The sequence below is a fragment of the Anabrus simplex genome, chromosome 2, assembly GCF_040414725.1.
Source record: "Anabrus simplex isolate iqAnaSimp1 chromosome 2, ASM4041472v1, whole genome shotgun sequence".
Lineage (NCBI taxonomy): Eukaryota > Metazoa > Arthropoda > Insecta > Orthoptera > Tettigoniidae > Anabrus > Anabrus simplex.
In genome coordinates, this window is record NC_090266.1 from 241,935,125 (window position 1) to 241,953,220 (window position 18,096).

Here is an 18,096-nt window from a genome sequence, read left to right on the forward strand (position 1 = left end):
GAGGATTTTGTTTACACACACAGAATGGTATACACTTACTCTGTTGCGGTGAATGGCTTGGACTGCGCTGTACGTCTAATTGCAAAAAAAAACTGTTTCAATTCTGTTTTCAGCTGTGTGGGTACAGGGAGAGGGACTAGAAATGTATTTATATACTGTCTGTTGTTAACTTACCTTGTTTATATAATCATTGAACCCTTTTAGTCACAACTTATCTCAGGCAGGGGGATACCGCAAAAAAAAAAAAAAAAAAAAAAAAAATATATATATAAAAAAATAAATAAATGCGTAGCCAATTCGCTGAGTATAGATGTGTTGCAGTATAAAAATATTATTATTACCCTACAGCTATGCATCCCTAACCGCGTGGTCAATTTGCTCGGTATAGGTGTGTTGATTGAAATAATAACAATAATAATAATAATAATAACAATAATAATGTTATTATTTCAATCTAATATCATCAATACGGACCAAAAATGATATTTATTACATGTAATAGGTGTGTTGGAATGGCATTAACACAATGCTACTAGAACTTTACAGTATAAAAATATTATTATTATTATTACTACTCTAATTGCACAGCTTACAGCTACACATCCCTAAACGCGTAGCCAATTCGCTCGGTATAGGTGTTGCCGCCCGAGCTACGGAGGCTCTCTGAACGTATAGCATTTGCCAAGAGGAAAAGACTACTCAGAAAAATTCCTAAAGTTGCATATAGTCGCCATCTTGTGCAATCGCCCCTAGGCCGTCTCATAAGAGCCTATATATAGCCGCTATATAGGCCCTAGCACTAGGAAGCTGCACCAGCTAATCACAACAGAGAATTTGCCTAGAGGAGACGATTACTCAGAAAAATTCATAACCTGACCGGGGAAACGAACTCCCGACTATGAACAATCCTTAGATGCAGGTTTTAAAAGAAAAACTCTAACCTGACCGGGAAACGAGCCCCGAGCAGTCTAGGTAATGATCTCATCCCTTACACTACATAGCCGGTGCATCATTTTAAAATCATATCTAATTATATAATTCACTTCAACAGTATAAAAGAGAATGTTATATGGTTAACAAGCTGCAGGACTTAACGCATGTAGCAGAGATAACTGAAGGACAATGTACACGCATACATATAAACGCCGAGTCGACATTGGTTTCCGCTGCAGAAAGCAGACTTTGCAGCGAGTCTCGGCCTACTTCTGATGAACATTGCGCTAAGAGCAGAGCTCTCTCCCCTCGTGCAGTGAATGCAAATAAATTTTAAACATGATTAATTCCCTTTATTTCTTATATGTAAGTATTGATAACTTCAGGTAAGCTAATAAATGTAAATAATGTGTATGCGAGTGTGTGATTAAAATATCTATGTTTTTACTGTGCGGTGTGATAAAAAACGTATGTGTGCGAGGGAGGGCAGCTTACTTGTGCTATGAAGTTTGATGTTATATAGATCAATGTGTGTGTGTCTAGTTTTCCGTTGTGCAGCACACGCACGAGATAGTAGGTTCGAATCCCACTGTCGCTAGCACTGAAGATAGATTTCCGTGGTTTCGTATATTTTATCATCATCATCTGAGGTGTTGGAATGTTGTCGCGCAAGAGTACACTACATAGCTATAGATTTATCGACTAATAGAAAAATAGCGACACGCTACACGTGTATAACCGCACTGGCAACTTGCTTGCCGATTGACTATTAATTTTATAGTACTAGGCGAGTTGGCCGTGCGGTTAGGAGCTTACGGCTTGTAAGCTTGCATTAGGAAAATAGTAGGTGTGAATCCCACTGTCAACAGCTTAAAAAGTGTATGTGTAGAGACCCCTTTGTCAAAAAATCGTTAACACCTAAGAGGCAGACATTAGTATGTGTGGCTTAAAGCCTCCGAAGGGACATAGTCTACCAAGTGACTGCTGCCGTTGCCTACGAGATATACAAGGCCGGGATATAGCTACTAATTTGTCGCTGAAAAAGCGGCCCGACCGTGTTCACGGTTTGGCCGCTAGATGTCAGGTTTCCGTTCTGTTCTTGGCGGATTTTAACATTGTAATATGCGGAGTAATTGTGATGCTGTGTTGATTTTGTGCAATTTATTGTGAATATTGTTTCTGTCGGTGAGTGTCTGTGAGGTTGAGAAGAAGATGCACTGTTGTGTACCTCTCTGTATTTCGGATGACACTAAAAAAGCATGAAAATTGACGTTCCATAGTTTCCCTTCCGAGTGCGGTTTAAGGGAGAAATGGAAGCAAACTGTTTCTAGGCAAGGTGATATAGTAGGATCTCTTTAGGTACCTAGCAATTCTTCTCATAAAACAGATGTGACTGTAAGCACATCAATCAAATTTCCTTCTGTTTTAATTGTGTATCCTGTTCACAAACAGGAAAATGTCAAACGCAGGAAGTGTCCAGCTCCAAAAAATGATGTATTGCCATCAAAATTTAGTAAAAGTTCTGATTCAGATAATGATGAACATACCATATCTTCATACACCAGCCACAAACGAAAAAGATGTACAAGTCTCGTTTCTATATCAAGGAAAGTCTACGAGTATCTCTGTTAAATCTAAAAAATATATGGATTAGAAAATTAAATACCAGATTACAGAAAATAATCTGTAAATTGAGAAGTAGGACACGGGTCATGAAATGAGAAAAAAAGTTTTACGATGTCTGAACTTGACCAAAAAGCAAACCAAATTGAAAAGCGTGCTAAAATTGGTCATTTAGGAGCTTTATTCCTGTTAGAACAAATTTTATTTTCTTCTTCTTTCTTCTTCTTTCTTCTTCTGTTTACCCTCCAGGGTTGGTTTATCCCTCGGACTCAACGAGGGATGCCACCTCTACCGCTCAAGGGTAGTGTCCTGGAGCACCAGACTTTGGGTTGGGGATACAGCTGGGGAGGATGTTGCCCAGGCAGCCTCACCTGCTATGCTGAACAGGGGCCTTGTGGAGGGATGGGAAGATTGGAAAAGACAGACAGGGAAGAGGGAAGGAAGCGGCCGTGGCCTTAAGTTAGGTACTATCCTGGCATTTGCCTGGAGGAGAAGTGGGAAACCACGGAAAACCACTTCGAGGATGGATGAAGTGGGAATCGAACCCACCTCTACTCAGTTGACCTCCCGAGGCTGAGTGCACCCCGTTCCAGCCCTTGTACCACTTTTATAGTTTTTCATATTCGAACGTGTTGTAATGAGCGGGCGAGACAGAATAGTAAAGAGAACTCTAGCGGCGCTTGTCGGAAGTATCTCGAGGACAAGTTTAGTGTGCTGTATTTCCCGGCCTTGTGTAACTCGTAGGCAACGCTGCTGCTCAGCCTCAATGGCCTGCAGATTAAGAGGTAATGTGTAGTCAGCATATTAAATCCTTACAACTGTTATTTACTAGAACGGCTGAGTTTGATTCTTAGCCAGGTTATCAGACAACTGCACTTCTCCATTTCTTTATCCGTAACATCGCTAATCATTTTACCGAGAAGACGGCATCAATATTGTTGGGGTGATGTGTCATATAGTCCTAGAATTTGCTTTGTATTTTGGCACCATGGCATCCCCGTGACTTCTATTACTAAAAGTCAGCATGCTAACCTATTTTTTATTGCACACGACTGTGGTTGTTGTAAATAGCTGGCGGTTGCAAGCTGTGTAATGAAATTATTTCTTATTGTGTAGGCAACATAGAAGAGGCATACGAAGAAAAAATCAGTAAAGTAGTTTCCAGTTGTTTTCTTCAAAGAGAGTTTAAGGTTCTGTGACTGTGTAGTCGAAAGAGATAGATCCCTTATCTTACGCTCACAACTAGGCGAGCCTATCTCTTTCAATTCTAGTGATGTGAACATTACAGTAGACAATTAAATGTCTCTAGTGTTCAAATCTATAAGCTTGAAATGTTACAATCAAACATTCAGTGTTCTAAACACTAAACACCTGTTGTAAGTGTTGACTAAAAGGCATCCAGTAGGGGCTCTGAAGTTTAGTGTTGGGGGGTTAGCAATAACAGATATTCACATTAACTAGTACGCTGCAGTGACGAAAAAAAAAATTGATACAGTCCTAGCATTTGCTTGGTATTTACTATGACCTAGTTTGTGAGGCTGGATTCGATTCCTAGACAGGTTACCAGAAGTAAATCCTTCGAGCTTACATCTATCTGCTAATAATGATAGTAGTGATTATTGTTTTTTTCAAAGGTAAGTGTATGTATAATTTCTTCAATATAATTGTGATTAAAATATGTTCTGTGATCGTAGTAATTTTTTAAATACTGTAGGCTTTTGCTAAAATGCCAGCCACTGTCGGGAATCAAACCCGGGACATCTATGACTAAAGGTCAGCATGCTAACCCATTTTTTATTGCACATGGCTGTGGTTGTTATAAATAGCTCACGGTTGCAAGCTGTGTTAGTAAAATGTTGTTTTATTGTGTAAGCAACACAGAAGATGCATACAAAGAAAAATCAGTAAGGTAGTTTCCCCCGTTGTTTTTCTTCAAGGTTTTGTGATTGAGATTTTTTAAATTCAAGTTCAGTAGCTTTGTAATTGTGTAGTCGAAAGAGATGCTGTGTGCTTTTCGATTTATAGCCAGGTCAGAGATTTATTTTATGGTATACCCCATGCGAATCGTCCTCATGGTTAGAGATGTGTAGCTGTAAGCTTTGCATTTAGTGTAATAATAATAATAATAATAATAATATTTTTATACTGTAAAGTTCTAGTAGCATTGTGTTAATTCCATACCAACACACCTATACTGAGCAAATTAACCATGCAGTTAGGGATGCATAGCTGTAGGGTAATAATAATAATCATATTTTTATACTGTCAAGTTCCAGTAGCATTATGTGATAATGCCATTGCAACACATCTATACCGAGCGAATTGGCTATGCATTTTTTTTTGCGGTATCCCCCTGCCCGACAAAAGTAGTGACTAAAAGGGTAAAATCATTTTATAAACAAGGTAAGTTAGCAACAGACAATATATAAATACATTTTTTTTGCGACAAGAAGGACAGCGCAGTCCAAGCCATTCAGCGCAACAGAGTAAGTGTATACCATTCTGTGTGTGTGTAAACAAAATCCTCTCCGCAGCGAGAGGATGCTGTTCATAGTTGTTTGTCGGATGGGGAATAAAAGCCTTATGCTAACCTCACAATGCTATTCGATAGAAAAAAAAAGGAGTATGTGTTACTACCATCTTCCTTTTTCACATGGAAGTATCTCGGATAATCAAAATGTAACTGCTAAATAAAGTGTGTGTTTGTGGGTAGTTATAAAATGTACGTGTGTAAGGGCTACCTCACAGCATTTGCTTGTCCTACAATCAATTCCATATTTTTGTGTGTGTTCAGTTTTACGATAGAGAGTGTTGCATGTGTATAACATTAAAGAATCTATCGATAAACAGAGAGAACCGGGGTTCAAATCTGTGATTTTTTCCTAGAGATTTTCTTTCTTAATCTGACATTCAACAGAGTGTTCAGTGTTCGAATCCATTACAGTAATAGAAAAAAAATTTTTAATAGCAGTTATGTGTTGGTATTTTTATTCTACAATTAATCAGAGTGATCAGGGTTCGATTCCAAAAGAGAGAGAACGGGGGTTCGAATTCATGATTTTTCGAGAGATTTTCTTTTACAATCTGACATTCAACAGTGCGATCAGTGTTCGAATCTATTACAGTAATAGAAAGGGATGGTTATGTGTTGGTATTTTTATTCTACTATTAATCAAGAGTAATCAGGGTTCGAATCTATGATTTTTTTTTTCTGTTACAGTGACTAAATCAGAGAGATCAGAGTTAGAATCTATATCTGTTATATATTTTTTTGCTGCATGTGTTAAGAGATTTTCTTCATTCGTCGGATAGAGGCATAAAGCCTTAGCAATGGTGTAGTTAGGCTGTTTCTTAGTTTTAGGCTGCTGCTTAATTGGGAAGGAACATCCTAGACACTTAATACAATCTTGTATGAATATCATTCCCGTTGACGTGTTGCTTGGCCTTTGGGAGGGATCTTAAGATTATTTTTTCAATTCATACTAGGTGGATCTGTCTGTTCTGGCAGCGCCTGCCTTACTAACATGAACAAATAACAGTAAGATCCCTCCCAAAGGCCAAGCAACATATCAATGGGAATGATATTCATACAAGATTGTAGTAAGTGTCTCGGATGTTCCTTTCCAATTAAACAGCAGCCTAAAACTAAGAAACAGCCTAAGATTGTACACTTTACAATTCCTTGTTATGTAGAACCAAAGCTAAGACTCTTATATTTTCATTCACAACAATCTTGACCAGTCTACACATAACAATCAATTCTAAGTCTCCAATTGTGGTTGACAACACATTTCAACATTAGTTACGTCAAGAACATGAAAATGATATAGGTGGGTCAAATGAGCCCCCGTATGAATATCCTCTTTATCTAAGACTTATGTTAGAGGAAGAAGATCCATTTTAGTTTTGGACATATTTTTAAGTTAGATAGAATAGGACCGACAAGTTTTGTGTTAAAACACCATTAATTTATGTTACATTTATTGTATTTATGTATTGTATTGTTCACATTTAAAAAATTATTATCCTGGCATGTTAGTCATAAGAGATTATTAACGTTCATTTATTATACTATATATGGTGAAATAAGGTCCCGAACCTTGACCTAAAGGTTGTATAAAGGCAGAAGATGCCCAAATAATGGGTGAAACATGTACCTGGTAAGTCTACATAAATTCATGTACATTCAAACCACATTAAACGTGGAAAGTATTCAATAGGTGGTTTTATTAAATTATCCTTGTGATTTTATGCCCAACTGCTGTTCTGTAAAGACAACTAGAAATGAAAGAGGAGGACAATGTTTTCATAACAAATATGTAAATAACGTGGTTGATAACATTTGTTAACTCGTTAGAAATAAAGGCTGAAGTAAATGATCGCTTAATTTTTAATGTTATATACTGAAATTAAGTAAGAATGGGATACACCTCAAGATATGGCACAGTACATCACTGATTCAGAGGATAGTATATATTTTCTCGCGTCTAGTTAAATTTCGGAAAGGCTGTTTCCATGTAGATTTGTAGTGAGGGGGTTATAATTTCTCTAAGTTTGCTCGAAATAAGTTTTCATGATACATATACGGATAGGTTAGGTGATGCTGTTTGAAGAAGAAAACTGGAACGTTTGCCACAGAGGCCTCTGGAGTGATACTATAATTTTTTCAGAATGAAATTAAACATGTACTTTCATGTAGTATCGGCTTTTCTAAAATAACAAAGAGCAAGCCGTAGTGTGGATATCATCAGCGAAAACTCAAGTTATGAACAAACTGACTGCAGTTTCATACAGATTTTATTGTGCATGGGGTTTTCCCGACTTTTACAAAAAATCTGATAAAATAACAATCTGTTATAGCGAGTAAATTTTTCGCCGTTATGAATTCTCGCTATAATGGACTTCTACTAGAGTGGGTTTTAGGCAAGCCAAACCATACTAATAATGTACAGACTGTGAAAAAGTTTGGGTGTTTCCAAGTGTAACATATGATGTTAGTGGAAAAACAACAAAAGTACAAGAATGCCGGCACATAAAGAGAAGCACTACGAGGCTCAAAGAGAGGATTATTTTTTTTACAATTTGCTTTATGTCGCATCAACACAGATAGGTCTTATAGCAATGACAGGATAGGACAGGGCTAGGAGCGGGTAGGAAGCATCCGTGGCCTTAATTAAGTTACAGCCCTAGCATCCGTCTAGTGTGAAAATGGGAAACCACAGAAAACTATCTTCAGGGCTACTGACAGTGGTGTTCGGTCCCGCTGTCTTCCAAATGCAAGCTGACACAAAGACAGAAAAATATAATGTAAGTGGTAGGCTTAATACTGGATTTGTGTAGAAGAAACAAAACTGGGGTTATCCAATAACTCATAAAGACATTAGAATGAAGGAAAGGGAGGTGGCACACGAGTTAAAAATAAATGATGTAGCATTCAGGACTGTATTTGGACATCACACTACTAATGTGCAATGCCTACCAGCATATTACACTGATAAATCTCGTTACCTATCAGCATCACAGCTGAGTAAAGCACAAAATATTTTAAATATAGAATTTTTGTTATTAGATTTAATATAGGGCTTATCTTAGTGGTCCACCATTTCATTCACCCTTTGTAAAACCCCCGTGTTTCAAGAATATCACCTGCTGAGCGAACCAATTTACGTTACTGATAATCAAAAAGACTTGGGAGTGCATTTTGATAATAAACTACTGTTTGTTTCCTACATAAACAAGGTTGCCTCACATGCTTTGGCACTTCATGGTTTACTCTTAAGGTTTTCTAACATCACAGATATAAATGCTCTCAGAGCATTCTAAGTTTCCTGTGTCTTATGGTTGTCGAATATGCCTCTCCAGTCTGGTCAACTTCTTCTTCTTCTTCTTCAAATCTCAGGCACCTTGATGCGTACAATCTTTCTTCTGAGCAATCAATAGGGCCAGGGTCCCTGCCTGTTGCAACATGAGCACTAATTAAACCTCAGAACTCTTTCTGCTCAGAGAAAAAAAATAGCTGACCTAAAGCTACAAAGAATTAAGGCCACGGCCGCTTCCTTCCCACTCCTAGCCCCTTCCTGTCCCATCGTCGCCGTAAAACCTATCTGTGTCGGTGCGACGAAAAAAAAAAAAAAAAAAGCTACAAAGCAGCTAATGGTATATTTAGGTCACCTGAATTAGTTTCCTTCTGCCCCTTCTACATTCTTTTCCATAGTACCAGAATGAAGACCCTATTCCATGTGTAAGTGTATTGCACTGATTAACACCTTATCCTCTTATCAAGAGCCTATATATCTTCTCATCATATCCTTCCTTTTGTCATATTTCTTACATAACTTAGCTTCATTTTTCCTTCCAGTTCATTCCTGTCTCTTCTTTTGTATTCAGTAAATTTTTGTTTGTTTATGTCATTGTTTATGTAAATATGTAAAATACAGGGTTGATTTTTGTGTCCTTAGGATATGTTTGTATATTCTTCATTTTAGATTAATAATTAAGTTCAACATTACAGATCTTTGTAATTCGGCCCTAGGCTGTCACCGATCCTAAATAAATAGCTTGTATGTCGTAATTACATTCAATATTCAATTTTTCTTCTAAATACCCTCCAAAAATTTATGTTCAGCTTATATACAGGTCAATACAGTATACAGTTATCTTCCTAAGGTGTCAAATAAAATTCAATGACAAAAGTTATAGCAAGGTTACTTACCTGGCATTGTTTGTTCCAGCACCTACCAAACCCATTGCAAAAATAGCATTGTGGGCGACTTCAGAGTCACTGTCATGAGAAAACTTGCTCAGTGTATCCAAAATGCTGAGTTTAGGATTAGATACAGAGATGAGACCTAAGGCAAGTGGGACAGATCTCCTTATGATGGGCTCGCAATACCTTAGCTGCGAAAATAAGAACAAAGGACAAAATGAATGTTTCTATTCCAAATAAGCTTATTTTGCAGTAGTCTGCAAGTGAATGAAGTACTGCATATCACAGTACACAGAATGTACTAAGTGAACATAGGTAATGAAAACTCAGGTTTGCTTAAAAATACTGGTTGCCATTTGAATAAATATGTTCAGACAGCTCAATGTGCGGAGGTATTATCTGTATGTAATTTGTACTGCAACATTCAAAACAAACCCAGGTTATGCAATGGTTTAAAAGATTAGTTTTTAAAACATTTGTTAATTACCATAAAACTCTGTTAAAAAGGTTTTTCAAGGGGCCACTAAAAAACTTCTTAAAAGATGTAATGCTTGAAAACTTATACTCTGAAATACATGTGAAACTTGTCTGTGTCCATTAGGTCATCAGCCCAAAGGCTGGTTGGATCCTCAAATAGCACCACAACAGGCTATGCAGTTATAGGAAAACAAAAAAACCAATGGCAAAACCAAAATAAGGCATACTAGGCAAGACGAGGAGTGAGGTACTGGTACTTTGCCACTGCTTTCCTCACTGGGCCAGACAGCGCTATTGTAGTACGACTAATCCTATGAGCAACACCTTTCATAACACTCAGATGCACCGGTTGTGCTCCGAATGACATTATTCAGCACCACCCATACCCCAGCAGCTTCCACATGGTCACAGCCACGGATGAGACTTCAGTGGAAGCTATACTCTGCTCTGACCTGTGCCAAGAAGGCTGACAGAATTCCTTGTTTGTGAAATATACCAAATTTGGTCGATATACACGGGCTGTCAAAAGAAAAGCCACATTTTAAAAATTTGATTATCACGATATGTAAAATGCTGAAAAAAAAACACCACCAACCATGCAACATCCTCAAGGACTGTGTTTAGTGGCGCCAGGGTATAATATGTGCATTCTGAGGGGTTGTGTTCGTGATTAATTTGTCACGGACATCGGTGATCAGATGGTGCTCAGAAGGCCCATCCGTGCGCACCCTGTTTTGACTCTGCAGACAACAACTGTGCTGAGGTTAGAGGGGAACAGTGTTTGCAACATTCATTCTAAGGTACAACCGTGCCCTGCCGATGAGTACATGCTCCTGTTGAACAACTGCAGCCATTTGAATGGGGTCGCATTGTGGGCATGCGGGGAGCTGGATGGACGCATCGATGGATTGCTGTACATGTTGGGCACAATGTCTTTGTGGTGTATCGCTGCTTTCAGCAGTGGTATGTAGAACATTCCCACACCCGTAGACCAGGCTTCGAACGTCCACGTAGTACAGACACACACATCAAGATATACACACTCAGCGAGCAGCGGTGGCCCACCGAACATCATCCAGGAATGAAATCTGGTCACATGTTGCACCTGCTCGTGACACCGAGGACCATTGGAAACCGTCTGCTTGCAGCAGAATTACGATCAAGTGTGCCTCTACCACCGACACCATGATACCGCGAAGCATTGCTACTCTGGCGTCGTGAAAGGGCCAATTGCAGAGGGGAATGGCACTCTGTTGTCTTCAGTGACGAGACTAGGTTCTGCCTGTATGCAAGTAATGGACGAACACGTGTATGGCACAGACCTGGTGAGCAGCCTATTCCAGAGTGCATTCGCCCAGGACAACTAGGTCCCACTCCAAGCTTCATGGTGTGGGGACCATCAGATACAACTCGCAGACACAGTTGGTGTTTCTGCAGGGTAACGTAACCAGCGTCAGCTACACTGCACAGGTCGTTGTCGCCATGCTAATGCCATTTGTTTGACAGGAGGGTGATGTGCTGTTTCAGCAGGACAGTGCATGTCCACATACAGCTGCTGTGACACAACATGCTCTACATTGTATACAGCCGCTGCCCTGGCCAGCAAGATCACCGGATCTCTCGTCAATTGAACATGTATGGGATATGACGACGCTGGAACTCACGCACTCTCCAGGACCTGCAAGTACCATTGCCGAATTGTATCAAAAGGTGCAAGATGCTCGGGACAATCTATCGCAGGATGCCATTCGGCACCTTCATGATCATTTGCATGAGCAAATACATGCCTGCATTGCCGCCAGATGGGGGGTTTCCCTGTGTACTGATGCGACTGTTTGGGCACCCTTTACTGTGATGTGTGTTTCAATTTGTCTGAATTTGTTATCTTATACTCATGCAATGATGAACTACCTGTCACAATTCTTGTGAATAAAATGATCTTGTCCTTGAGGATGTTGCACATTTTTTTTTCCAGCAGTGTATTTCTAAAGATAAAATAAGATTATAGGACTTAATGTATTATTTATTTTTACAATTGGCTTTACATAGCACCGGCACAGATAGGTCTTATGGCGACGATGGGATAGGAATGGGAAGGATGTGGCCATTGTCTTAATTAAGGTACAGCCGCAGCATTTGCCTGGTGTGAAAATGGCAAACCACAGAAAACCATCTTCAGGACTGCCGACAGTGGGGTTTGAATCCACTATCTCCCTGATGCAAGCTATAAAAATATTTGATAAGAGATCTGGACATATTAGGTATGGTATATAAACACTTGCATAAGAGATGAGAAGAAATACCATAACCATTCAAATGCTAGATAGTAAATGTACAGTAAGTATAAGCAGTACTCTATTCGACATTACACAAATTCCTTGACTCGTACTTGAAGAAATTGTCCAGGGTTAGTTGACTGCGACTTTTACTGCTGTCCTGCTGTATAAACCTCTCCATTTCCAGCACTGCTTATCATGTGTTCTGTGGCACACTAGATGCACCTTCCACAAACCACCTCAGTTGTTCGAGGTAGATGCTTGCCCCAGTGCAGGACAGTGTAGAAGAATTTTCTTCTTCTCCTGTCTAAATTTCCTTGCAGTTCAGGCTCCTGTACGAATTTCCCTGCAGATATGACGCATGGTGGTCTCCTCGCAAGTGATTAACATAATTTTTTTTGCTAATGGTTTAACGTTGCACGAACACAATGAAGGTCTCATATTATAACTCAGAGCCAACAGAAGGGCGGCTACCAATGCAACAGTAGATAGCAAATGACAGCTTTCAACAAACATAGAACATTTTCCAGTATCTACTGACATTTCCTGACAAGGTCTCAGACAATAATATTGCCTACCGGTGCTAAGGGCTCTTTCTGCAATAATTCAACTGATGCTTCTGTTTCACCTTATGCTCACGATTTCATCAGCGGCCTTGAACATGTATTTATGACATTCATTTTGCTTGTGTTTCACGCCCCCATGTCGTTGGCATTATGTCATTGTCACTTTGGTATTCCACTAACAATTTTAAATGAACCATTTTAATTAGAAATTTTTAACAGAATAAGTTTTAGTCTCTGACAAAATAGGTTATGGTTTAATCACTGACAGTGTTTCCATTAACATGTTTGTATAATGTATCATTTTTCACATTCTTATGTACTGAATTTTAGTAACTGGTTAAACTTTTAGCTTCCATATTAATATAAGGTGTACTCTTGAAGATTGTTTTTAGGCTGAAGATGCCCTAAATTGAGGGCGAAACATGTCCCATTTAACTGATAAGTCTGTTTATGTAACCACTATAAGTGGAAATTAAAGTATTGATTAGGTGGATTAAAGAACACCTTTATTATTTTTGAACTGTAAATTTTCAATACGGACCAAAAATGAGATTTATGACATGTAATAAGACCTATCTGTGCTGGTGCGGCGTAAAACAAATAGAAAAAAAAAAATCAATTTATCCCTTTCTGTTTCTTGTGAATCTATGGCAAAGTGTAGACACATTGATATTGCTGAAAATCTTCTGTAGGTTTCTGTTTCTCCAAATATAAGAGACTCCACAACCCTTTGTTTAATCCAATAACTTTTCTGTGTTGATTTCTTTGACTGTGACTTCAATGTACAGAGAGCAAAATGAGCTTCTAGCCCATCTGGAGTGACTGGAAACCAGCAAAGCTTCATCATACGACTTTTTTTTCATTGGGTTGTTTTCAACAGAATCAACTATTTTATTTCTATAGGCATTGGTTTCCTTACAAATTACCTTCCGAAAAGTGTCAAATAAGGAAATAACTCAAAACTTCACGTTCTGTAACATTATCACCCAGATGCCTCCTGACTATAGTATTCAGATCCTCAACAACTACCCATGCATTGCCTTTCAAAACTTTACTTGCCAAATTCCAGATCCAATTGTTCGATGTGGTGAGGTTATGTACGGAGTTTTCTTCATCCTCACTATCGCTTTTACGAGCAGAGCCACAGTTTTCAGACGCACTATCACAGCAAAACTACCATCAGATAATTCTGAGTTATCTTCGTCACCACTATTAAGAAGAAATTACAGAATTCTTTCCTCTTCCTTCTCACGATGTTTACACAACATTCAGTAGCATTTATTTCATGAACAAGATGACCAACTTTAGAAGCAAAATATACACGGATGAAATGGCCTTCGGATGGTTGCACTCATCACTGCACGTTATCGAATGCGGAACTCTTGACGGTTGTACCCGTCACTGTAGCAAAATGTGTAATGCTGAACTTTGTATTGTTGTGGACAACTATCACTTCACAAGAAAAGAAAGGTGAGGCAATACTGTATTAGATTCCATTTCACTAATTAAACAGCCAGAGTCAAAATTAAGAACACACTTGGTGAAATTGCTGCAGCTATCACATTTGAAATGAAAAAAAGTGCTGGACAAAAATACCGGATATAAAACTTTGTGTCAAATCTCGGATATTACTCTGTGACAAAAACTATTGCATGGATGGGATTGAGGAAGATTTAACAGCCAATGATCTTCCCCACTTCAAGTATGCTCCAATCACATCAGCTGATGAAGAATGCAGCTTCTTGTGGTACACAAATCTTGTTGACAGATAACTGCAGAACCTTCACTTTCCAGAACTTGAAAATGATGTTTGTAGTTCAGTGCAACTCAGACTAAGGTGAATTAAAAAGAACATATAAATAAGTAGCCTCATTCTTGTTCTTTTGAGTCTTTGTTTCTGAATCATATTTACATTTTAAATGTTTAGAAATTAATTTCTCCAGTTGTTTCTTATATTTAAAAAAATGTTTTTGTAGACTTTTCACAAATCATCTTTTATTATTTTGAGTTCTTTTAAAATTGTTTCTTTTTTAACCAATATTCTTTGTCTTTGAGCAGCCTCCAAATAAAGGACTATGCAGAGGTGCCAACCTTTGAAATGGATTTTCCGTAATTCCCCTCCTCTACCCTCCGAAAAAATTTTGGAGTCAAATCCAAAGCACACTCATCCCTTCTGGATAATGACACCCTCTTTGCCCTTCCCAACAACAATCTATTCTAAGATATATCCTATTACACCATAAATTTTCACATTACGAGTTCTGTCATAAAACATTCTTAGTACCTAACTTGTTTCCCCATGCAGCAGGTGCTTTTGTGTGGGATTTTTCTTGTAGCAATCTTCCCCCCCTGGGAGGACATTTTCACCTCATGAACAATAAGCGATTCCAGTGTAGATGTGATTATTGTAGGCCTGAAGTCATTCTGTTTTTTCCTATTAACACTGAAAACTCTTTCTGTGGGAGACTTAATGTCAGGTACACTTAATACTGCAATAATACAAGATTACGATCGAGTAAGTATTGCTGCCAACTCACAAAATTTGAAACGAAGAGAGTCGAGTACCAATGCTCTAAAGATTTAATTCTCCTTGTTTCCTTATTTTTTCCGTAGAAATTATAATTTCATTATAATGTCGCTTTTCCGTAATAATTTACCCTTGGACCTTAATGCCGTAATCGTCAGGGCAAATCCGTAATAATTACGGATAATCCTAAACAGTTGGCACCTCTGACTATGTCATGTACTTTGTAAGTTTGTGTCTAACCTATTATTTTCTGAAGGATTTTAAAACAAATTTTAAACTTTTTTTGTAAATTTTAATTTCTTTTTCAAGGATAATAGTGTTACTACATGTTTTTATTTTTAGGTAGTTTCTAAATTCATTACTCAAAATTAGTTTTGGCAGACTGAAGAACCTAACAGTTAAAAAAAAATATTCCCTTGGATAAGTTGCTTGCTGTTTTGAATTGTCTCCAGTTAAACGTTTGTACTTTATACGAATAACATAACCAACACACAAAATTTATTACATTTAAATTCCTGCCTACAAGTCAACATTTTAATACTTTGTATGGTACCCTTTGCATTAAATTACCAAGGAAAAAAGGGAAGATCACCCCATCAATGGCACAGAAGGGCTTGGAATGTGCAATGGGACTTAAGGGCAGGTCATCTTATGAATGGGAGAAAGTGTGTTTTAGTGATGAATTGTATTTCAGTATTTCTGAAGTTTGTTCAAGATACATACACTTTGGCATGGAGAGGAGTTCATGCTGGAGTGCATACAACAGACCGTGCAGCACCCTACCTCAGAGATGGTATGGGGTATAACGTCCATCTTTGAACCTGGAAGAACTGACGTTTTACAGGGAGCAATGAAACAGTACTATACAAGCGGGTTCTCTAAGAACAACTTCTTCTTGAGATCGAAGACTGGATTGGTGATGGCCCTTTCATATTTACGCATATTGGGGCACCCTGTCACATGGACAAAACTGTCATAAAATGTTTGAAGGACAAGGATGTTAGTATTCTTCCATGGTTGGGCAACAGCCCGGACATGAATCCAATAGAAAACTTATGGGGCTTCATAAAACATAAAATGATGAAAATGAACATTACCAACAAACAGCTAATTGCGGAAATAAGGAATCTGTGTTATAACGATGCAGATATGAAGGATATTTGTGTAAATTTATAAAAATGATTATGATCCTTGTTGTTTAAAGGGGCCTAACATCTAGATCATCGGCCCCTAATGGCACCAAACGAAATGAAATGTAATGGCAATTCAAAAATTCAAAATCATCCACTGACCAGATTACAGAAAAGTGATGATGATTAATGAATGGATGGATATGAATTTAAAACAATCAGTGGATCCGACCTGCAATGCCCCACTTTCCCAGAACCCATCAGAAACAATAGTTTTACTGACCAAGGGACTGCTTCTACAGCACAATCCTGAATTGAGGATGCTTGTTGTCTAAAGGGGTCCAAAATCTAGGTCAACGGCCCCTCATAATGGTACTTATTGCTAGTAAAGTAGAACCATAGTATTTGTCATGTTGCAGTACTAATGAAAAGTAGCGTAGACTCCTGGTGTTCCATACATTATGGTACTACTCACAAGTACTGTACGTCACACAGGGGCATACAGGTAACTCGGTCCTATCATGTTTCTCACATAATGGTACCACAAATGCATGGTGTTCCTCACCTAGGTGTAGTAATCACGGACGCCGGTATTTCCGTGGTGTTCCTCACAGAGCTTTAAAAAAAAATTGCATGGCAAAAAGGCATTCTCAGGGCAGTAGCAGGTAATGTATTACACATATTCACCTTCAATGTGTGTACTGAATGAGATAGACTCCACCAGCTTAACATTTTGTCCATCGGTTCTGGTAGCATCCAGGAACCTAGGGAAGCTGGATACCAGGGTTTCACGCTGTACTTGTTCCCAGTGGATTCACCCTCTGAGGGAATCAAAATTTAAAGACTTGGGCGGAGGACCACCCAGGGCAGACTTGAGATGATTGTTTGCAGCCAAGCCTGAAAACATCCTCCCCGAATGCCATCCACTCCGATAAGGGGCCTCTGTAGCTGAACCAAGCAGCCAAAGCAATATCTGCCTGGTTGGAGCAGGTATTGTCTGGGGTCCGATTTTGCCTAATACGGGCTGACTGAGGCTATGAGTACTAGGACCCCCTTCCTCAAATCACCCACAATAGCACGTGCCCCATAGCGTATAGAGACTGCTAAGTATAAGATTTATAAAAGATATAAAAATAATTAATAATAGTAGTCCTTCTGGCATTCAGCTATGCGGGGACCTGCATTATCAGACGAATACTACTGCTGAGTAGATGGCGCTCCCACCCGATTGGACTGGGGATACCGGCTGGGTTGTCGAGCGTAATCGCACACGGAAGAGGCCCTTTCCCAAGCAGCATGCACACCAAATTTTGATTCAGTCTACAACTAAATCTCAAGAAAAAATGAAGAGGGGACCAATGGCCCCAAGACCCTTTTAGTCGCCTTCTATGAAACGCAGGAAGTAGGTGTGGATGCATTCGGCCCTTCCCATCCATATGGGGTACAACACATGGTACCAAAGCCACAATACATTTTTGCACCTAGGTCGCCCCCTTTTAGTCACCTCTTACGAGAGGCAGGGGATATGGTAGGTATATTCTTCATCTGCGTCCCCCCACCTACAGTGGTAAAAATCCTTCCTGTGCCTGCATTTTGACACTCATACTTGCAGCACATTCCTCCAATTGGTCCCTATTTTCTGGTGATGCATGCTAAAGGGAATCAAGTTTATCAAAGAAGTTCCTCATATGGTTGATCGGTATTGTCTTCGAAACATCACCAACCATTAGTTCAAGGTGGTAATTTGCACACAGCTATAAAAGAACCTGGAGGAATTCTTGCTGCCCCTTACTGCCAGTCCTGATACACACTCCCCAGCATATTAGATGCTCTGTCAAAAGCAAATGATATTAAATTC

At 38.9% G+C, this 18,096-nt stretch overlaps 1 protein-coding gene across 1 annotated transcript in view; it reads right to left on the minus strand.

Annotated features, from left to right (window-relative positions):
- Rpn1 (regulatory particle non-ATPase 1) overlaps nucleotides 1-18,096 on the minus strand; it is a 232,069-nt gene that overhangs the window by 22,897 nt on the left and 191,076 nt on the right. Inside the window, exon 13 of the mRNA XM_067140525.2 lies at nucleotides 9,269-9,453. Within this exon, the coding sequence (XP_066996626.1) occupies nucleotides 9,269-9,453 (185 nt within the window). The remainder of the gene's footprint in view (nucleotides 1-9,268; nucleotides 9,454-18,096) is intronic.